Source organism: Hyla sarda, chromosome 4 (genome assembly GCF_029499605.1).
Source record: "Hyla sarda isolate aHylSar1 chromosome 4, aHylSar1.hap1, whole genome shotgun sequence".
Taxonomy (NCBI): domain Eukaryota; kingdom Metazoa; phylum Chordata; class Amphibia; order Anura; family Hylidae; genus Hyla; species Hyla sarda.
This window is the reverse complement of record NC_079192.1, coordinates 87,465,363-87,489,101: the sequence shown is the minus strand read 5'-3', so window position 1 is coordinate 87,489,101 and position 23,739 is coordinate 87,465,363. Positions and strand designations below refer to the sequence as shown.

Sequence of the window (23,739 nt, the reverse complement as noted above, 5' to 3'; positions counted from 1 at the left end):
TATGAGTATATTTAATGCGAAGCTCCACACCTTGGAAGGGCTTTAAAGAAAAGAGACCAAAAAATAAAGAAAAGAGACCAAAATAGAAGAAAGAAGTCACCATCGCCCCCACCCACCCCACGCCCCTAATTTAATGTTAGTATTGGAATCTCTCCCTATAGTGTGGGAGCGTTCTCATAATAACCCGCTGTTATAGTAGCGGAGGACAGGCTGCTATATGGGGTAGACTATAGTCCGTCAATGCGATGTAGAATATGTACTACACTGCACAGTAGGGATCGACCGATTATCGGTTTGGCCGATATTCACGATTTTGGACATTATCGGTATTGGCAATTACCTTATTGATATGCCGATAATGCCCCGCCCCGCCCAAAGACCACCGCCACCGTCCGATTGCCTCCCCCATCCCCGGTTTTATAATTACCTGTTCCCGGGCTACTGTGGAGTCCTGCGTGCTGCGCAGCACAATGACGAGTGACGTCCTCAATGCGACGTCACCGTCAGTGCGCACAGTGACAGCTCAGGTCGCCGCCGGAGCCAGAAGTAGCGCGGATCCCGGGAACAGGTAATTATAAAACCAGGGATGGGGGAGGCAATGGGGCAGCGGCGGTGGTGGTTGGACTAGGGAGGACCCCAGAACAGGCAGGGGGAGAGAAGCGGGTGACGGTCTCTGGCCCCGCAAAAACAGCTGCAGTTCATTGATTTAAAGTGCCCGCTTTAAACCACTGATCTGCAGCAGCTTCGCCGGGGGGGGTGGGGGGGTGGCTGGGCGCGGGAAATAGCCGATAACTTATACCGGAATATCGGTATAAGTTATCGGCTATCGGCCTGAAAGGTCCCAGATTATCGGTATCGGCCCTAAAAAATCGATATCGGTTGATCCCTACTACACAGATTTGTTGGAATACCAACAAAAAAGTTATTTAAAGGTCTAATACACCACGCACAGTCTACTTTGGCTATGTATGGCGTGCTTTCCGCTGATATATGTTTTTTGTTTTTTTTGTTAGACAGAATAACGTGGAATTCAGCACTATTCTAGCTAATTTTTTTTTACAGTGTGTGAACATGGCCTAAAGCAGACCAAAAGTCAATGACACTTGGCCTATTGAAGTTTATGGGTGAACCATGCTCCACGCAATATGACATTGGTGGCTGCTACACTGTTATGAGGGCATTTGCAGTTGACGCACAGTTATGGGGCCATATATGGCATAGACACTGGTATGAGGCATTTGCAGAGGACATACTTTTAAAGGGGTTATCCAGGAAAAAAAATACTTTTTTTTTTTTAAATAGATTAACTGGCTCCAGAAAGTTAAACAGATTTGTAAATTACTTCTATTAAAAAATCCTTTCCTTTCAGTACTTATGAGCTGATGAAGTTGAGTTTTCTGTCTAAGTGATCTCTGATGACACGTATCTCGGGAACTGTCCAGAGTAGAAGCAAATCCCCATAGCAAACCTCTTCTACTCAACGACAACTCAACTTCAGCATCTGATAATTATTGAAAGGATTAAGATTTTTTAATAGAAGTAATTTACAAATCTGTTTAACTTTCTGGAGCCAGTTGATATATAATATATAAAAGTTTTTTACTGGAATACCCCTTTAAGCATATTACAGCTCTCATAAAAATCAGTGGGTTGTCTTTGTAAAGCAGCACAAGATAGGTCCTCCAGAGAGAGAGAGAGAGAGAGAGAGAGAGAGAGAGAGAGAGAGAGAGAGAGAGACTACTGCTCTTTTTTGTATCCTTGTATATATATAAAAAAGTTTTTTCCTGGAATACCCCTTTAAAGGGGTACTCATGTGGAAAACATTATTATTATTTATTTTTTTTATCAACTGGTGCCAGAAAGTTAAACAGATTTGTAAATCGCTTCTATTAAAAAATCTTAATCCTTCCAGTACTTTTTAGGAGCTGTATACTAAAGAGAAATCCAAAAAATAAATGCATTTCCTCTGATGTCCTGACCACAGTGCTCTCTGCTGACCTCTGCTGTCCATTTTAGGAACTGTCCAGAGCAGCATATGTTTGCTATGGGGATTTTCTCCTGTTCTGGACAGTTCCTGAAATGGACAGCAGAGGTCAGCAGAGAGCACTGTGGTCATGACTTCAGAGGAAATGCATTTCTTTTTTGGATTTCTCTTTAGTACACAGCCCCTAAAAAGTACTGGAAGGATTAAGATTTTTTTTTAATAGAAGTGATTTACAAATCTGTTTAACTTTCTGGAACCAGTTGATTTAAAAAAAATAAGTTTTCCACGGGAGTACCCCTTTAAAGGGGGGGGGGGTGTTGAAACTATTTACAGTTGGGAGGAAACTATTATGGGAGCATATGTGTCAGACACACTATGGTTTATGGCAGTGGTCTTCTACCGGCGGACGTCCAGATGTTGTAAAACTACAACTCCCAGCATGCCCGGACAGCCAACGGCTGTCCAGGCATGCTGGGTGTTGTAGTTTTGCAACATCTGGAGGTCCGCAGGTTGGAGACCACTGGTATAGGGGATCTGGGGCTGATACACTGTAATGGGAGAACAGTGGCTAACACACTATTATGGGGATCTGTGACCGACACTGTTATAGGGGATATGTGGCTAACACACTGGTTTAGAGGATCTGTGGATGATGACACAATGTTATGGGGGATCTGTAAATGATGACACAATGTTATGGGGGGGCTGTAAATGATGACACATTGTTATGGGGGATCTGTAAATGATGACACAATGTTATGGGGGGTCTGTAAATGATGACACATTGTTATGGGGGATCTGTAAATGATGACACATTGTTATGGGGGATCTGTAAATGATGACACAATGTTATGGGGGGATCTATAAATGATGACACATTGTTATGGGGGATCTGTGGCTGACATACTGTTTTTGGTTCTTCTGTGTCTTTTATGGTGGCATTTGCGGTTGCACACTGTTATTGGACACCTGTAGCTGGCATCTGAGGAGGTGAAGTGGCTAGCACACTGTTTTGGGAGAGTCTGAAAGTGACACATTGGTATACACGCTGATACTTCTAGTATGGTACTGTATTTAAGAAATTTGCAGAAGAGCACTGTGTGTATATATTGTGCACGTGCATACCCTACACTAGCCAGAAGCTAGATTCTGTTTTATACATGTTATGTAATGCCTCCTTCCCCCCACCTTTAAAAAACAAACCCAACCTGTATAATAGCCACATGCGTTTTCCATTATATAACACAGCCCCTTCTTCCTTGTGTCCTACAATCATAAAACATAGTTTTAGGTTGGACAATTTTAAGCGTCATCTTAGCTGGACCATGAACTCATACTAAGCTCCACTGAAACAGAAATCCTGGTTCACGTCTGGGAAGTCGCTTTTGACATGGCGGGATACAAATAGGATTCTGTCCATGTCTTCAGCATGAAGAAAGACTGATACAAAGTTTATACTTCTATAATGAGAAGTTCTCCCCCCATGGTATAGAATTTCACTTGCTCACACAAGGCACATTGGTGGACTCTGTTCTTCCACATCTGGAAACACTTGAGTTTTTGTGAGCCTGGACGTGTGACACCAAGTCTTACTGCACCTATCTGCAGCATACTCCCCATCTATACATCAGGCGGTGTAATAGCAGACGGCTGATGTTTAAAACATGAATCGCCTTTAGTATTTCAAACGTCTATGGATGTCAAAATCTGCACTACATGGGGGCAAGATCATATACACTGAGGCTGATCCCTATAACACCAGGTCATCAATTCATACATACTGTATATTGTAACATTTCCATGAACTGATTTTCCCCATAATATGCGCCTCTGTACTGTGTTATATACTATCATACAGTCATGGCCATAATTGTTGGCACCCATGAAATTTTTCAAGAAAATTAAGTATTTCTCACAGAAAAGGATTGCAGTAACACATGTTTTGCTATACACATGTTTATTCCCTTTGTGTGTATTGGAACTAAACAAAAAAAGGGAGGAAAAAAGCAAATTGGACACAATGTCACATTAAACTCCAAAAACGGGCTGGACAAAATGATTGGCACCCTTAACTTAATATTTGGTTGCACACCCTTTGGAAAAAATAACTGAAATCAGTTGCTTCCTATAACCATCAATAAGCTTCTTACACCTCTCAGCCGGAATGTTGGATCACTATTCCTGTGCAAACTGCTCCAGGTCTCTCTTATTGGAAGGGCCTTTTCCCAACAGCAATTTTAAGATCTCTCCACAGGTGTTCAATGGGATTTAGATCTGGACTCATTGCTGGCAACTTCAGAACTCTCTAGCGCTTTGTTGCCATCCATTTCTGGGTGCTTTTTGACGTATATTTGGGGTCATTGTCCTGCTGGAAGACCCAGGATCTTGGACGCAAACCCAGCTTTCTGACACTGGGCTGTACAGTGCGACCCAAAATCCGTTGGTAATCCTCAGATTTCATGATGCCTTGCACACATTCAAGGCACCCAGTGCCAGAGGCAGCAAAACAACCCCAAAACATCATTGAACCGCCACCATATTTCACTGTAAGTACTGTGTTCTTTGTAGGCCTCATTCAGTTTCCGGTAAACAGCAGAGTTATGTGCTTTACCAAAAAGCTACATCTTGGTCTCATCTGTCCACAAGACGATTTCCCAGAAGGATTTTGGCTTACTCAAGTTCATTTTGACAAAATGTAGTCTTGCTTTTTTATGTCTCTTTGTCATCAGTGGGGTCCTCCTGGGTCTCCTGCCATAGCGTTTCATTTCATTTAAATGTGAACAGATAGTTCAATTACACTGACGCTCCCTGAGCCTGCAGGACAGCTTGAATATCTTTGGAACTTGTTTGGGGCTGCTTATCCACCATCTGGACTATCCTGCATTGACACCTTTCTTCCATTTTTCTCTTCCGTCCACGCCCAGGGAGATTAGCTACAGTGCCATGGGTTGCAAATTTCTTGATAATGTTGTGCACTGTGGTCAAAGGCAAATCTAGATCTCTGGAGATGGACTTGTAATCTTGAGATTATTGAAATTTTTCCACAATTTTGGTTCTCAAGTCCTCAGACAGTTCTCCTCTCCTCTTTCTGTTGCCCGTGCTTAGTGTGGCACACACAGACACACAATGTAAAGATTAGGTGAACTTCTCTCCTTTCTATCTGCTTTTAGGTGTGATTTTTATATTGCCCACACCTGTTTCCCCAGATGAGTTTAAAGGAGCATCACATGCTTGAAGCAATCTTATTTTCCCCCCAATTTTGAAAGGGTGCCAATAATTTTGTCCAGCCTATTTTTGGAGTTTGGTGACATTATGTCTAATTAGCTTTTTTTCCTCACTTTTTTGGTTTAGTTCCAATACACACAAAGGGAATAAACATGTGTATAGCAAAACATGTGTTACTGCAATCCTTTCCTGTGAGAAATACTTAATTTTCTTGAAAAATTTACGGCCATGACTGTATAACAGTAAGGATGGGAAGCCATCTATATGTGTGTGCTAGCATATCGATGTGAACAGTTCATAATGGTCACTCTGTACTAAGAACTGATGTTACAGTGGATCAATGGTTTGGCTATGTTCACATGAGCATTGCAGACACATGCTAATGATGGCGCTGGACAGAGGGTGTGATGTTGGACACCAAAAGATCCAGACAAGTCCCATTCACTTTGAAAGTAGGGGTTCTATTAGATGTCCATTATTTTTTAGGATTTTATCTGGTAGAGAAAATGTTTTCAAATCAACTGGTCCCAGAAAGTAAAAGAGATTTGTTAATTATTTCTATTAAAAAATCTTAATCCTCCCAGTACTTATCAGCTGCTGTATACTACAGAGGAAGTTGTGTAGTTATTTTCTGTCTGTCCACAGTGCTCTCTGCTGACACCTCTGTCCATGTCAGGAACTGTCCAGAGCAGGAAAGGTTTGCTATGGGGATTTGTTTATATTCTGAACAGTTCCTGACACAGACAGAGGTGTCAGCAGAGAGCACTGTGGTCAGACAAAAAAGAAATACAAAAAGAAAAGAACTTCCTCTGTAGTATATAGCAGCTGATAAGTACTGAAAAGGTTAAGATTTTTTTTTATAGAAGTAATTTATTAATCTGTATAACTTTCTGGAGCCAGTTGATATGAAAAAAAAATTGTTTTCCACCGGAGTACCCCTTTAAAAGAAAGATTTACAGAACATTAGTAAAACAAATGATTTACTTTTTCACACAACAGTGGCACAGCAGCTGGATGGTTACATTTCACCATTAGATGCACAGAAAGCTTGGAGGTTACAATACACTCAAGGTGGCAGTTATAAGGTACTTATACACATTACACTAATATCGGTTGAACCCACCAATTTTGTCAGGACTGGCCGGTCATGTCATTTGTATTGGCCCCACCCAACTCTTCCCCAATGGCTGATGTTGGAGGGAAGAGAAGAATTGTGCAGTTGGATTTCAACTTCTTAAGGAAGATAAGCCACTGCCAGAGGAATCTGACTTGGACTTTCTTCCCTCTCTCCATTCAAAGCAAACAAAACAAATGCAAGCTCTGCCGACCCAAATGGGCCTGTGTATGGGCCTGTGTATGGGGACTTCAGGAAAGACGTATGGGCCTGTGTATGGGCCTGTGTATGGGCCTGTGTATGGGGACTTCAGGAAAGACAAATGGGCCTTTGTATGGGCCTGTGTATGGGCCTGTATATGGGGACTGCAGGAAAGACAAATGGGCCTGTGTATGGGCCTGTTTATGGGGACTTCAGGAAAGACAAATGGGCCTGTGTATGGGCCTGTGTATGGGGACTTCGGGAAAGACAAATGGGCCTGTGTATGGGCCTGTGTATGGGGACTTCAGGAAAGACAAATGGGCCTGTGTATGGGCCTGTGTATGGGGACTTCAGGAAAGCCAAATGGGCCTGTGTATGGGCCTGTGTATGGGCCTGTGTATGGGGACTTCAGGAGAGACAAATGGGCCTGTGTATGGGCCTGTGTATGGGGACTTCGGGAAAGACAGCGGCCGGCCGAACAAGTGTTCCGTAAACAGCTATCTCATGTACATGGCCATCCTGTTCAGTGGTGCAGAACACTTAAAGGTTCTAGAAGACATATGTTACCAGTCCTTTAAGTAAATCAATGTTAACTTTGTGCAGGTCAATGTTCACCTCACAGAAACCACAGGTCAGTGTTAACTCCATGCTGACCACTGTAACTTGGATAACCCAGATAAACCAGATAACACACAACAGTTACCAACACAGGCAGACTGGAAGAGGGACACTCTCCACATACCTAACCTTAACCCTCAGAGCCCCAAGGGCCAATCCCTATGAGAATTTTATTCAGTCCACATCAGTTCTAGGCCAAACTATCCAGGCCCGACAATAGCTAATCCTCTGCTATTTACTGGTCAACAATCGCTACCAGACCGAACCTCAACTCAGCTCTTGCCTGACCTAGCTATAGTCTTCCCAGAATTCCTCACAACTCAACCTCTTTGGCTCCCTACAGGGCTGAAGTCTCTAGCAGTCCTTCCAGAGATGACCTTCACCCAGGGAGGAAGACAACTATTTTTCCTGGGACAAGGTTACTTTCAGCCCACACCTCTGAGTGTTGCTTAGTCCCCCTACCAGGTCACCGCCCACTCTGCAACACGTCAGCCTAACCACGCAGTACAATACTGGTACAAAGATCCTTAAAGGGTTATCCAGGATAAAATTTAGTTTTATATATCAACTGGCTCCAGAAAGTTAAACAGATTTGTAAATTACTTCTATTAAAAAATCTTAATCCTTTCAGTACTTATGAGCTGCTGAAGTTGAGTTGTTCTTTTCTGTCTACGTGCTCTCTGATGACACCTGTCTCGGAAACCGCCCAGTTTAGGAGCAAATCCCTATAGCAAACCTCTTCTACTCTGTGCAGTTCCAGAGGCAAGCAGAGGCATGTCAGCAGAGAGCACTGTTGCCAGACAGAAAACAACAACTCAACTTCGGCAGCTGATAATTATTGAAAGGATTAAGATTTTTTAATAGAAGTAATTTACAAATCTGTTTAACTTTCTGGAGCCAGTTCATATAAAAAAAAAAAAAAAAAAAAAGTTTTTCCTGGAATACCCCTTTAAGGTACCAACAGAACTCCAGGAAGACCCTCTGCGGAGGATTTCCTAGTGCATCCCATCCCCCACTCTGACCCCGAGCCCACCAAATTTCACTCCATGACAAAAATCCATTCTGGCCTCTAACCCACTTACACAAGCCCGACTGGCCTCCATACCAACCACGTCTGAAGCGTTCTAACTAAGTTTCCCTTTACATTCCATTTAAATGTTTACATACAGATATAATTAACAAGAAAGTAGAATATATTCTTCTGCTATATTGATTAATTATATTGTACTGATCCTGTATCCTGCCGCCTATAGGACTTAAAGGGGTACTCCGGCACTTAGACATAGTTACATAGTTAGTATGGTTGAAAAATCAAGTTCAACCAGGGAATTGAAGGGAAGGGTGTAATGGGATAAGGGGAAGGGATGTAGTTTTATAATTCTGCATAAGCATTAATGTTATTTTGTTCCAGAAATCTATCTAACCCTGTTTTAAAGCTGTTAATTGTTCCTGCTGTGACCAGTTCCTGAGGTAGACCGTTCCATAAGTTCACAGTCCTCACGGTAAAGAAGGCGTGTCGCCCCTTTAGACTAAACCTTTTCTTCTCCAGACGGAGGGAGTGCCCCCTCGTCCTTTGGGGGGGTTTAACCTGGAACAGTTTTTCTCCATATTTTTTGTATGGGCCATTTATATACTTATATACGTTTATCATATCCCCCCTTAAACGTCTCTTCTCAAGACTAAACAATTGTAACTCCTTTAATCGCTCCTCATAGCTAAGATGTTCCATGTCCCATATTAGTTTAGTCGCACGTCTCTGCACCCTTTCCAACTCCGCAGCGTCCCTTTTATGAACAGGTGCCCAAAACTGAACAGTATATTCCAGGTGAGGCCGTACCAATGCTTTATAAAGGGGGAGTATTATGTCCCTGCCCCTTGAGTCCATGCCTCTTTTGATACATGACAATATCCTGCCGGCTTTGGATGCAGCAGCCTGACTTTGCATGCTATTCTGTAGTCTGTGATCTACAAGTACACCCAGAACTTTGGGGTACACCACTAAAAACCGGGGACCAATCAGAGTACGAATCATTGACCACCACTCTCTGGGTACGATCCATGAGCCAGTGTTCAATCCAGTTACAAACTAAAGTTTCCAAACCCAAAGACCTTAACTTACCTGTCAGACGACTATGAGGGACAGTATCAAACATTTAGCAAAATCCAGAAACACTATTGGGGAGATTTATCAAAACCTGTGCAGAGGAAAAGTTGTCCAGTTGCCCATAGCAACCAATCAACTCGCTTCTTTCATTTTTAACAAGGCCTCTACAAACAAGTGTTCCTCTGTCAAGGCTTCTACTCACCTCTTCATAAAACCAAAAGGATAGGGGATAAGATGCCTGATCGCGGGGGTCCCACCGCTGGAGACCCCCGTGATCTTGCACGCAGCACCCCAGTTAAAATCAGCTGTCACGCCCCCTCCCATAGGCTTGCATTGAGGGGCGGAGCGTGAAGTCACACGGGGGCGGAGGCGTGACGTCACACGCCGCCGGCCCTGTGGTCGCCGGTAATCAGACCCGGAGCGAACACGCTCCGGGGACTGATTTTAACTGGGGTGCTGCGTGCAAGATCACAGGGGTCCCCCCGCGATCAGGCATCTTATCCCCTATCCTTTGGATAGGGGATAAGATGTCTAAGCGCCGGAGCACCCCTTTAAAAATCTGTGACCCCGCCCACCACCATTCAATGGGAAAAAGCAACCTCTGTATCATTGTAAAAACCACAATCATATTTATACATTTAGGGGGAGATTTATCAAAACCTGTCCAGAGGAAAAAGTTGCCCAGTTGCCTATGGCAACCAATCAGATCGCTTCTTTCATTTTAAACAAGGCCTCTGCAAAATGAAAGCAGCGTTCAGATTGGTTGCTATGGGCAACTCAACATCTTTTCCTCTGGACCGGTTTTGATAAATCTCCCCTTAGAGTTCTTTTATCCTGCTGCTAAGAGTCTAGATTAGTGGTCTCAACCTGTGGACCTCCAGATGTTGCAAAACTACAATTCCCAGCATGCCCGGACAGCCAACAGCTGTCCGGGCATGCTGGGAGTTGTAGTTTTGCAACATCTGGAGGTCCGCAGGTTGAAGACCACTGGTCTAGAGATATATATGCTGACTTGTTCTAGTATGGAAACTTCTCCATACTAAGTGTATCTTGCCAGACCATCTGTGTATCTATACACACGCAAAAAAGCACTTGACACCATTTATTCGGAGGCCTGTTTTTAAGGAGAAGCATATGTGCAGATGATGTATTAAAAAGGTAAATGCAGACATGGCGGATCTGCTGAAGATTTGGGGGGAGATTTATCAAAACCTGTGTAGAGGAAGAGTAGGGCAGTTGCCCATAGCAACCAGTCAGAATCCGTTTTTATTTTTAAAGACGCCTGAGAAAAAAAACGCAATCTGGTTGCTATGGGCAACTGCACCACTCTTCCTCTGCCCAGGTTTTGATAAATCTCCCCCTTTGTGTTTAGATTTGCGTGCGGAAAATCCGCGTAAGATTACAATTATCAGCCATGAGGTCTGAAAATGGCGGATGATCGTATTTTAAATGTATTAATGATTTTATATTGCAGATTGTTTATGGATGTATTTCAGATTTTCCCTACTGACTTAAATGGAAGAGTCACAATCTGCGATACAATCCACAAGCAGATTTTTGAGAAATCTGCAGTGGCAACTCTGTACCAAATCCAAACAATTTTATGTGAATTTGTACTTAAGATTTCCCTGTGGATTTTGGGTTGAATTGGTCAGGAAACCATTAAAGGGGTACTCCAGTGGAAAACTTTTTTTTTTTTTTTTTTAATCAACTGGTGCCAGAAAGTTAAACCGATTTGTAAATTACTTCTATTAAAAAAATCTTAATCCTTCCAGTACTTATTAGCTGCTGAATACTACAGCGGAAATTATTATTATTTTTTTTTGGAACACAGAGCTCTCTGATGACTTCTCTGTCCATTTTAGGAACTGTCCATATGTTTGCTTGGGGATTTTCTCCTACTCTGGACAGTTCTTTAAAGGGGTACTCCCGTGGAAAACTTTTTTTTTTTTTTTTTTTTAAATCAACTGGTGTCAGAAAGTTAAACACATTTGTAAATGACTTCAATTTAAAAATTGTAATCCTTCCAGTACTTTTTAGGGGCTGTATACTACAAAGGAAATGCTTTTCTTTTTGGATTACTCTTCTGTCATGACAACAGTATTCTCTGCTGACCTCTGCTGTCCATTTTAGGAACTGTCCAGAGCAGCATATATTTTCTATGGGGATTTTCTCCTGCTCTGGACAGTTCCTAAAATGGACAGCAGATGTCAGCAGAGAGCACTGTGGTCATGACAGAAGAGAAAACCAAAAAGAAAAGCATTTCCTCCCTAGTATACAGCCCCTAAAAAGTACTGGAATGATTCAAAAATTTTTTTTTTATAGAAGTCATTTACAAATCTGTTTAACTTTCTGGCACCAGTTGATAAAAAAAAAAATAATAATACGTTTTCCATGGGAGTACCCCTTTAAATGGACAGAGATGTCAGCAGAGAGCACTGTGTTCCAAAAAGAAAATAATTTCCTATGTAGTATTCAGCAGCTAATAAGTACTGGAAGGATGAAGATTTTTTTATAGAAGTAATTTACAAATCTGTGTAACTTTCTGGCACCAGTTGATTTAAAAAAATAAATAAATAAATAAATAAAGTTTTCCACCGGAGTACCCCTTTAAATTTACCCATTGACGGCATACCCATGTACACTAATGTAAGAATGTATTATGGACCTGTGTGGGTCAGATCTGTAAAATGGCATCCAAAGAGTAATATTTGGAAAACTTTTTAAAGACCCTACAACATCGTACTTGGCCTTTGCAGGGTCGGTCTATGATTATCTTAGGCTAAACTAGATAAGAAAATGACATTCTCAGAAAGGAAATCCCAAATATTCCAACAAGTGTGAACAAGAGGAATACAAGAAAGACTCCACAGATAACAGTAAAGAAAACAGAAGCTCCGTCTTTATCATAGAAGGAAAGAAGAGTGATAAAGAAGAACAACAAGCCATGTCAACCATACACATTGTCATCCTGCATTCTTCAGAGAGGTCAGATAAGAATAAATCTGCACTTCTGATATTTATATGTCATATTAATCTGACCATCACAATTGTTTGTATAATACCAATAGTCAGACCATGTCATTGGGAAGTCTTTGGTACCAAACATCATCATAAGGCCATCCGTTTGCTATAGAAACCAATGGTGATCAGTAGAGATGAGCGAACTTACAGTCAATTCGATTCGTCACGAACTTCTCGGCTCGGCGGTTGCTGACTTTAGCCTGCATAAATGAGTTCAGCTTTCAGGTGCTCTGGTGGGCTGGAAAAGGTGGATACAGTTCTAGTAGACTCTTTCCTAGGACTGTGTCCACCTTTTCCAGCCCACCGGAGCAGCTGAAAGCTGAACTCATTTATGCAGGATAAGTCATCAACTGCCGAGCCGAGAAGTTCGTGACGAATCGGATTTACTGTAAGTTCGATCATCTCTAGTGATCAGATGATTGCTACAGATCTGGCCAAGGAATTGTCAAATGACCATTCATTTCTCCTACAGTGGCCACTACAGGAGAAATGTGGTATTACATGGAGTAAACTCGATTGGGAAATCATGAATCCAGAACATCTTTTCCTATTGGAGAATAGTATCAAGGGACCTTGTGAACAAATCCAAACTCTACAATAGCTCGAGGGTTTCTTCCAACTTATTTTTTCTCCTATGGGGAAACATTGAAGTCATGACGGGCTTGATGGGTATTATATGAGAAATCACAGATAACAATGGATCACAATGCAGACCTAGTCCTATTGGACTCTCATACCACATTATAGTAAATACCTTAATCAGTGTTTCCCAACCAGTGTGCCTCCAGCTGTTGCAAAACTACAACTCCCAGCATGCCTGGACAGCCATTGGCTGTCCAGGCATGCTGGGAGTTGTAGTTTTGCAACAGCTGGAGGCACACTGGTTGGGAAACACTGACCTAAACATATATCTACCCTGATAAAGAAATTAAATGGTAGGACTGACTAAATGGATTCTGTGTTCTTTTTCTGCTATCAATCTTCTATGTTTTTTCTACATACTTTATAACATTGCACAAGTAAGTATATATTTATCTATTCCTGGAGAGCCCCTTTTACGTAGATCTATATACATCATTCTTCTTCTATCGCACATACAATTAATAACACTGTATATAGAAGCTGTTTATCCGACATGTGAAGCTCCAGCTGTTGAGAGCCAAGTTCCAGCTGCTTGTCAAATCATTCTGGCGTTTGCAGCTCCAGAGTCACAATTTTCCTACCTCTTGTACAGGATAAAAGCATGTGCTGACCATGTGTACACAACTAAAATATGCAAACACTGTGTCAGCTAATATTTATAGCAATGAATTCCGGCTCCTTGTGTGCTATTGATTACAGGACTGCCAAAATCTGGAATGTCCCTCCAGAGAGATGAGTCCGTACCTATCGCTGGACATAGAACCCAGAGAACCCATGTTGTGGCGGAATATTATTGAAGGGGTATTCCAGTGAAAAACTATTTTTTTTTCATATCAACTGGCTCCAGAAAGTTAAAGAGATGTGTAAATGACTTCTATAAAAAAAATAAAAAAAAAGCTTAATCCTACCAGTACTTATCAGCTGCTGAAGTTGAGTTGTTCTTTTCTGTCTGACAACGGTGCTCTCTGCTGACACCTCTGTCTGTCTCGGGAACTGTCAAGAGCAGGAGAGGTTTGCTATAGGGACTTGCTCCTACTCTGGACAGTTCCTGAGACAGACAGCGGTGTCCGCAGAGAGCACCGTTGTCAGACAGAAAAGAACAACTCAAGTTCAGCAGCTGATAAGTACTGGCAGGATTAAGATTTTTTAATAGAAGTAATTAAAAAATCTGTACACAATATATATTAATGTGTATCGGCGCTCTAATAATAAAAACTATAAATAGTAATAGAGGCTCACTTACTAAAATCCTGATGGGGAGTGGACTCAGAATCTCTTCCCAGAGGGAAGTTCTTGTCTCCACTTAAAAATCCTGCAAAGCTGTAAGTCCGCGTCCTTGATAGTATGGAGCTTGTCCCGTTGTACTTGATTTTTCTCCTTGGAGTAGTTTACAGAAGTCCGTGGTTCCAGTCAGCCTATTAGCCGGGAGATCTGCCCCGGCCGGTGGCGTCTCACCGGCTTGCTGTACTGTTAGTGGATTACGGAGTGCTGTGACCTAGCACTGCGAGTGACGTCACTACTACAGGGAGAGCGCAAAGCCAAAAAGCATCTAGCACATTTCGGAAAGTAACATTTTCCTTCATCAGAGATGGATAATCCATCTCTGATGAAGGAAAGCGTTACTTTCCGAAACGCGTTAGATGCTTTTTGGCTTTGGCTCTCCCTGTAGTAGTGACGTCACTCGCAGTGCTAGGTCACAGCACTCCGTAATCCACTAACAGTACAGCAAGCCGGTGAGACGCCACCGGCCGGGGCAGATCTCCCGGCTAATAGGCTGACTGGAACCACGGACTTCTGTAAACTACTCCAAGGAGAAAAATCAAGTACAACGGGACAAGCTCCATACTATCAAGGACGCGGACTTACAGCTTTGCAGGATTTTTAAGTGGAGACAAGAACTTCCCTCTGGGAAGAGATTCTGAGTCCACTCCCCATCAGGATTTTAGTAAGTGAGCCTCTATTACTATTTATAGTTTTTATTATTTGAGCGCCGATACACATTTATATATATTGTGTACAGCTTCATGTTTGGTGGTCTTAGCCGAGATCCCCCTGTTGTATCTAGGCAGCTTCTACAGGATCTATTCAGCGCTGGTGTTATCTTTCCCTTTAATAAAAAATCTGTTTAATTTTCTAATTGTTTTTCACTGGAATACCCCTTTAAGTGCACTCAAAAGTAGCTCCCTAAATGCCACCTGTGTGCCTAGATGTCCAAGCAGGTCACTGCAACATGACGCTGGTTTGATGAATCAACCCTGGGCGCCCTTAGTGGTTTGTCACCTCTGCAGTTGCACAGGACACTTCACTTGTCATAAATGAAACCACTGGCCTAAGCCAGTACATGGTGACCTGAGGGCAGTTTTACTCTCAGGGTAGTGAGCAATTTAAAGGGGTTATCCAGGAAAAACTTTTTATTTATATATATATATATATATATATATATATATATATATATATCTGTCTAAGTGGTCTCTGAGACACTTGTCTCGGGAACCGTCCAGTTTAGAAGAGGTTTGCTATGGGGATTTGCTTCTAAACAGAGCGGTTCCCGAGACACGTGTCATCAGAGAGAACTTAGACAGAAAAGAACAACTCAACTTCAGAAGCTCATAAGTACTAAAAGGATTAAGATTTTTTAATAGAAGTAATTTACAAATCTGCTTAACTATCTGGAGCCAGTTGATTTAAAAAAAAAAAAAGTTTTTTTCCTGGATAACCCCTTTAAGCTTACAGCAATGTTTTTAGGGTACAGTTTGGTTATTTGTACACTGTTTATCATTTGGGCACTATATGGTACACTGTGTTTGTGGGTGTGATGGGGGCACAATAGAAGGTATTGTACATGCCACAATCCAATCTAAAACTTCACTCTTCCAACTTTAAAACTATAACCTATAACTATACTGGCCATAGCGCAGTGCCCAAGGGTCCATATCATGAGAGAGGCCACAGAAGCAATGTGGGCTCGGATACATTTCATCAATCCAAATTTAGTGTATCATGAATATGTGGATGGGAAGGGGGCCATGTATGTTAATGTCCAGGCACCCAGATCACAGTTTTTTTGGAGTAAAACATGTCCCAGAACCAATGTGCCAAGACATTTCATGCTGATGCTTAGTTTCTTGGGTCTATGTCATTTCATATCTATGCCAGGTCACTCATTCCCTAACTGGCTCCAATGGTCTGTGGCATTTGCCTATTTCTTATCCATTGACAGATATGACAGGAAACAGATTCACAGTTGTTTGATTTCTCTCGTTGAGCAAAAGACATATAATAGACACGGGACATGATATTTAGCAGATGCAGCAGAGTCCAGTTTGTCATTTGGCACAATTCATAATGAAGTCACAGAGGACTGCAAATAAAATACCGTCATGTTCCTAAGGTTTACATGACACATTCATCTCTGCTACATCAATAAGACATATGTGACTTACAATAACAATAACATATTAGCATTCATATGGTAACCGTGACATTCATGATGATAATACAGCTGGTTATCAATTTAGTCCTCAAGGATCTACAACAGGTCATGCAAAGGGAGGGGTTATCCCCATCTTAAACATTTAAAGAATGGCAACAGCATATGCCATAAATGTCTAATGAATGTGGGTCCCAACTCTGCTCCATACATCTATTGCCAGAACAGGTGCCCCCTATTCAACACTGGTCCCTGAATCCAATGGGCACTTTTTAATAAGTTATAGTAGGAACATGTTATTTTAAGAGGTTATCCCAAGATTAAAAGTTACCCCCTATCCACAGAAAAGGGGATAACTAACTGATTGGTGGGGGGTCCGAATGATGGGACCTCCAAAGATCATGAGAATGGAGGTCAATTGTTTCACGAGTGAATGTAGCCTCATTGGACATGCTCGGTCAGGTAGTGGATGGGGGATACCTTTTTATCTTGAGATAACACCTTGTAATAAGACACATTTTTGAGGACCCAGCATTGTCATGTACTACATAGTTGCCCATTTATCTAAATCGATGCAATATTTCTACTGTATTGTCCGATGCAGGATTAATGTGCGGTCGCATGCAACTTTCCCTGGTGATAACAACTGATCATTAGGGTATTAGCTGATCTTCAGGAGTTCCATTTGGAGGAGGGGTTATCCAGATGAGACAACCCCTTTAAAACTCTACATCCTCAAAATCCTAAGGTATCCTGTAGGTCAGGGGTCTCCAACCTCGCAAGCTGTTGCAAAACTACAACTCCCAGCAGGCATGGACAGTTACAGACTATTTAGGCATGATGGGAATTGTAGTTATGTAACAGCTGGAGAGCGACAGGTTGCCATTAACTGTTTGTAAATTAGGATTCCAGGGGATGATACTGCAAATATTGTCATTTATGAATGAAAAATTACTAATACAACACTAGAATATTACTAATCCAATACCAATTCTAGAATATTACTGATATAACACTAGAATATTACTAATACAATGCTAATTCTAGAATATTACTGATATAACACTAGAATATTACTAATACAATGCTAATTCTAGAATATTACTGATATAACACTAGAATATTACTAATACAATGCTAATTCTAGAATATTACTGATATAACACTAGAATATTACTAATCCAATACCAATTCTAGAATATTACTGATATAACACTAGAATATTACTAATCCAATACCAATTCTAGAATATTACTGATATAACACTAGAATATTACTAATCCAATACCAATTCTAGAATATTACTGATATAACACTAGAATATTACTAATCCAATGCTAATTCTACAATAATACTGATATAATACTAGAATATTACTAATCCAATAACATTCTACAATATTACTGATATAACACTAGAATATTACTAATACAATGCTAATTCTACAATATTACTGATATAACACTAGAATATTACTAATACAATGCTAATTCTACAATATTACTGATATAACACTAGAATATTACTAATACAATGCTAATTCTACAATATTACTGATATAACACTAGAATATTACTGATATAATACTAGAATATTACTAATCCAATACCGATTCTACAATATTACTGATATAACACTATAATATTACTAATCCAATAACGATTCTACAATATTACTGATATAACACTAGAATATTACTCATACAACACTTGCATTGTCCTGCAGAAAATTCTTATCTGATAAGCAGTAAAAAGGGGTTTTCCAATTTTATTCTCCCAGCATAGAACTGCCTAATCTGAATCCAATTGTAGCAAACTCTCAGCTGTGAGCAGGCACAGACTTTCCAGCCTCTGAAGGCATGAATGTTCCCATTGACTGACAACTGAAACATAGTAGAGTTGCAGATCTTTCCATAATTTAATTTAAAAAAATAAACATAAAAATAAATAAATGCTGCAATTATGGAGATAATAATAGCCTGCCCATAAAATATTAGATACAAGTGATGCACAGAACAAATAACAAATAATTATTTTGCTATCATAGATACACAAATTGTTAGCACCAGTCATGTTATCTTTTATCAGTGTGTGTAAAAATGTGCTGCTAGTGCCTATCCTGCATATCTCTCCTATCTATCTATCTATTGCAGTGTTTTCCAAACAGCATGTCTACAGCTGTTGCAAAACTACAACTCCCAGCATGCCCGGACAGCCTTTGGCTGTCCGGGCATGCTAGAAGTTGTAGTTTTGCAACAGCTGGAGACACACTGTTTGGACAACAATGATCTATCTATCTATCTAGCTATCTCATGTATCAAGCTCATAGCTATCTATTTCATATCTCTTTATCTATCTAATCGATCTCATATTTATCTGTTTTTCATATCTATCTAACATCTATCTAACTATTATCCATTTCATATCTATTTATCTACAGTATTTATCATCTATCTTTCTATTTATTTATTTATTTATCTATCTATTTATCATCTATCAATCTATCCATCAATCTATCTATCTATCTATCTACCTCATATCTATCTATCTCATATCTATCTATCTATCTCATATCTATCTATCCATATCATATCTATCTTTCTATCTCATATCTATCTATATCTATCTATCTACAGTATTTATCATCTATCCATCTATCTCATATCTATCATCTATCTATATTATATCTATCTATCTCATATCTATCTCTTACATATCTATCTATCTATCTCATATCTATCATCTATCTATATTATATCTATCTCATATCTATCTATCTATCTATCTCATATCTATCTATCTATCTATCTATCTATCTCTTACATATCTATCTATCTATCTATCTCATATCTATCATCTATCTATATTATATCTATCTCATATCTATCTATCTATCTATCCCATATCTATCTATCTATCTATCTATCTATCTATCTATCTCATATCTATCCATCTATCTCATATCTATCATCTATCTATATTATATCTATCTCAATCTCATATCTATCTCTTACATATCTATCTATCTATCTATCTATCTATCTATCTCATATCTATCATCTATCTATATTATATCTATCTCATATCTATCTATTTATCTATCTCATATCTATCTATCTATCTATCTATCTATCTACTGTATCTCATATCTATCCATCTATCTCATATCTATCTATCTATCTATCTATCTATCTCATATCTATCTCTTTCATATCTATCTATCTCATATCTATCATCTATCTATATTATATCTATCTCATATCTATCTATATCTATCTATCTATCTATCTATCTATCTCATATCTATCTATCTATCTCATATGTATCTATCTATCTATCTCATATCTATCTATCTATCTATCTATCTATCGATCTATATATCCATCTATCTCATATCTATCTATCTATCCATCTATGTATCTATCTCATATCTATGTATTTATTCTATACTTTATTTCTGTCCCTTATGTCTCTCTATATCAGACTCAGACTTTAGAAGCCAGTTAGGCCTCTCTCTCTCTCTCTCTCTCTCTACTTTTATTGGTAATATATTAAATACAGATCAATAGAAAAGAACCCAAAAAGTTGCACACCAGCAGCACTTTTGGAGTGGTACTAAATACCTAGGATGAGCACCTACCTCCTTGCTCTGACCTCTAGTGTATGGTATCTTTCCATCCCTAGCAGATGAATTGAACAATATGTCTACCATACAATCTATATTATAATGGTAACTTCTAGTGTAGCTCTGCAGTCCTGACGACATAGCAGTGTAGCTGTAGTCGGGTCACTCCATACACTAAGTAACAACTTCTTTTGCGCCAAGCAGAGATGTCGCACAACAGTCGTGTCTCTCAGGGTTGCAATGAATCGCATTACATATGTGACTTCATGCTCAGCACTACTTCTAGGAGTCAATGAAAGCTGACACTGTCACAGAACAAGTCCACAAACTTCTAGGAAGAGGATAAAATCTGTGCCAGGAGTCGGGAAACGTAAAAATCGCACTAGGTTACTCAAACTGTGTAAAGTAAAAGTCGCACCAGGTTACTCAAATTGTGTAAAGTAAAAGTCGCACCAGGTTACTCAAACTGTGTAAAGTAAAAGTCGCACCAGGTTACTCAAATTGTGTAAAGTAAAAGTCGCACCAGGTTACTCAAACTGTGTAAAGTAAAAGTCGCACCAGGTTACTGAAATTGTGTAAAGTAAAAAGTCGCACCAGGTTACTCAAACTGTGTAAAGTAAAAGTCGCATCAGGTTACTCAAACTGTGTAAAGTAAAAGTCGCACCAGGTTACTCAAACTGTGCACAGACAGATCTGACATCTTGACATCTGCCAATCATCTCCTAATCCAGTGTTTTCCAACCAGGGTGCCTCCAGCTGTTGCAAAACTACAACTCCCAGCATGCCCGGACAGCCTTCGGCTGTCCGGGCATGCTGGGAGTTGTAGTTTTGCAACAGCTGGAGGCACCCTGGTTGGAAAACACTGTCCTAATCATTTAACCCTTCCAACACTGCCCCTCCACCATTATAACAAGTTACTACATTTGCACAGTCCTACACAAGCTTTACTTACAGGGTGCCAGTCTTGTTGGGCAGCAGGGCAGGATCGGGCACCTCCAGGAGATCCTCATTGGTACAGATGACCTTCTTCCTTGGGGCACTGGAGGAGCCCACCCCAGGTTTGGAGCGCTCCACCACACATTTACAGCTGTGGATCAGGACAGGACAACACTGACCCCATCCTATAAGGCACAGGAGGAAGAAGACAACTAGGGGGCACCTAGGGCTCCTCAATCCAAGCATCATGACAGGCAGGGGGTACCTATCAGCCCATCCTATGCCACTTCCAAAGGGCATGCCACAAGTGCTGTGCCCAATAAAGTACCAGCCTGGCTCCTTCTTCACAAGTCTTCCACAAGGTTTGCACCTAAGGCAGGGTGAGGCTGCTGCAGGGATCCCATAGGGAGAGGTGCTGGGGCTGCTCCCTGTCTATATGATGGTATATAGCGGATTGTACTGGGGCTGCTGCTCTCCTAGTACTGGAGCCTGCACCTCCTCCCACCCCTGCACGCCTCCGCCAGGTCCTAGTGCCGCCCGCTGCACTCACACTAGAGGGGATACAGCTCTGAGGTCTGGATACATTAGGAAGGATGCACAGGCTACACATGGAAGATCAGGAAACGGATGGAAACCGATGGGTTTTCTGGATTCTTTTCATGCTCTTGGGAAAATAAGCATAGAATAATAGATGTATACATTGTATACAAATGTTATGTAAATAAGGCTGAAAAAACAAAACACCTAGTGCACATTTACTAAATATATAACACTGTAGTAAAAACAGTGCAACAAACCAGAGTGATGACATCTAAGGCTATGTTCACATGGTGAACGGAACATTTCCGAGCAGACATTTCACCGACATGCTGACACTGGTACTGGAATTCACGCCGTATCATAGACGGCAATGCATTCCCGTGCGGACTCCGCAGAAAGAATAGACATGACTATAAGGCTGGGTTCACACTGTGGAATTTCTGTGCAGAATTTCTGCCGGGGATCGAGCCGGCGGCACTAGGACCGCGCGGACTGCATTGCCGTTCCCATAGACGGCAGTGCATTTCTGGGTGGATCTTTTGGGAGATTTTCTCAGAAATGCATTGACAACTATTGGGACGGCAATGCAGTCCGCGTGGTCCTAGTGCCGCCGGCTTGATGTCTGGCAGAAATTCTGCCCAGAGATTCCACAGCCTTATTTCTGCCGATGCCGGAATCTGAATTTCTACCCCAGAAAAAACTGGCGCGGAACTTCTGCCGTGGGAACAGTGCAGCAGAATCCCATTGAAATCAATGCTGCTGCGGAAAGCCTGTGCGGAATTTTTCCTGCAGAATGCGGAAATGAACCTGACATGTCATTTTGAAGAGGAAATCCAGAGTAGAATCAGTACTGCAACCACCAATGGCTCCTTTAGAATACTCAGCGCAAATATCCTGCATCTATTGCGCTTCAAATACACTCCAAACTAAAAAATAAATGGGCTTTTACCCGAGAATTGCGCGAGAATAATGAACATGTTCATCAATAGAATTTCATCCGCAGAAATTCCTCAGTGGGAATGGAGCGGCGGAAAGACCATTAAAATCAATGGGACTTTAATTCAAGGTGGAAATGGAGCTGAATACTGACGCGGAATTACACAAGTAACTTCTTTGTAAATTCCTCATTGTGAACATACCCTACAATTCCTATTTCCAAAAGTAGAGAACCCCTTTATCCTTACACCAGTGTTTTCAAAACAATGTGTTTCCAACTGTTGCAAAACTACAACTCCCAGCATGCCCGGACAGCCTTCGGCTGTCCGGGCATGCTGGGAGTTGTAGTTTTGCAACAGCTGGAGTGCCACTGTTTGAAAAACACTGCGTTACACCAAAATAAAAAATTATATTGAAGGTGTTAGAAAAAAAAGGAGGCATGTCTTTCTAGTTTTGCACCAACATTTCTGTTGAGAAAAAGTCACCTGCTAAGGGTGTATTCAAATTCTGATTCTAACAACGGATCATAAAATCCGATGAAATCGTACGCTGTAAGATTGGCTGAAATCTAATGCTCAAAACTAAAACTGGATGTCTCCAAAAATCATATCTCTCAGATGGATTTTAATAGGATTTTACACATAGCGCATCCGCAGCAAATTGCACACTGCGGATGAGATGAAGCCAGTCACTACAGCGACCTCCCTGCTGTTTCCGGGTAGCCCTGTGTTTCTGCACATAGCAGCGGATTTTCCGCTGCAGATCTGCAGTGGAGTAAATTCCCCAGTGTGAACATACCCTAAAAGCCTCTATTTTCAAAAGCAGAGCACCCCTTTATCCTTACACCAGTGTTTTCCAAACAGTGTCTCTCCAGCTGTTGCAAAACTAAAACAAATAGAGTTACCCGATGACAGCAGGGAGCTCACTCTAGTGACTTGGGTCGGCGCATCCGCAGAGTAAAATAAGCTGTAGATGCACTACGTGTGACCCCAGGGCCGGCTCTGCCTATAGGCAAAATAGGCAGCTGCCTAGAGGGGCCTCTCAAGGGGGGTGCCGCTCTGTCTGACGCAACTTAACCAGCTAGATTTTCAACCACCCGATCAGCCAGCGCAGCCCTGATAGCAATGAGGAGGAGGTATGTCACAGTGTGTCACCCCAATAGTAAGACAATTACATGGGGAGGAAGTTTGTTACAGTGTGTCACCCCAGTAGTAAGGAGGGGCAAGTCAAAGGGTGGAGCCGATGGGCAGGGACAAGGGGAGGCAAAATTAACTTTCGCCTAGTGTTGCAAAAATCCTTGCACCAGCCCTATGTGACCCTATGGGTAGGCCGTGTTTCCACTTTTGGAAAACTTCCACTGC

General features: G+C 41.2%; 1 protein-coding gene across 2 annotated transcripts in view; it reads right to left on the bottom strand.

Moving 5' to 3' along the window:
- The window catches only part of ADGRA2 (adhesion G protein-coupled receptor A2), a 196,676-nt gene extending 175,345 nt beyond the window's left edge, over positions 1-21,331 (bottom strand). Inside the window, exon 1 of one of the 2 annotated variants that reach the window (XM_056571527.1) lies at positions 20,919-21,331. In XM_056571527.1, coding sequence (XP_056427502.1) covers positions 20,919-21,202 — 284 coding nt within the window. In that variant the 5' untranslated portion in view covers positions 21,203-21,331. Of the gene's footprint in view, positions 1-6,332; positions 6,371-20,918 lie in introns of those variants that run through there. The other variant, XM_056571529.1, reaches the window with a different exon arrangement.
- Between the last annotated feature and the right edge of the window lie 2,408 nt (positions 21,332-23,739).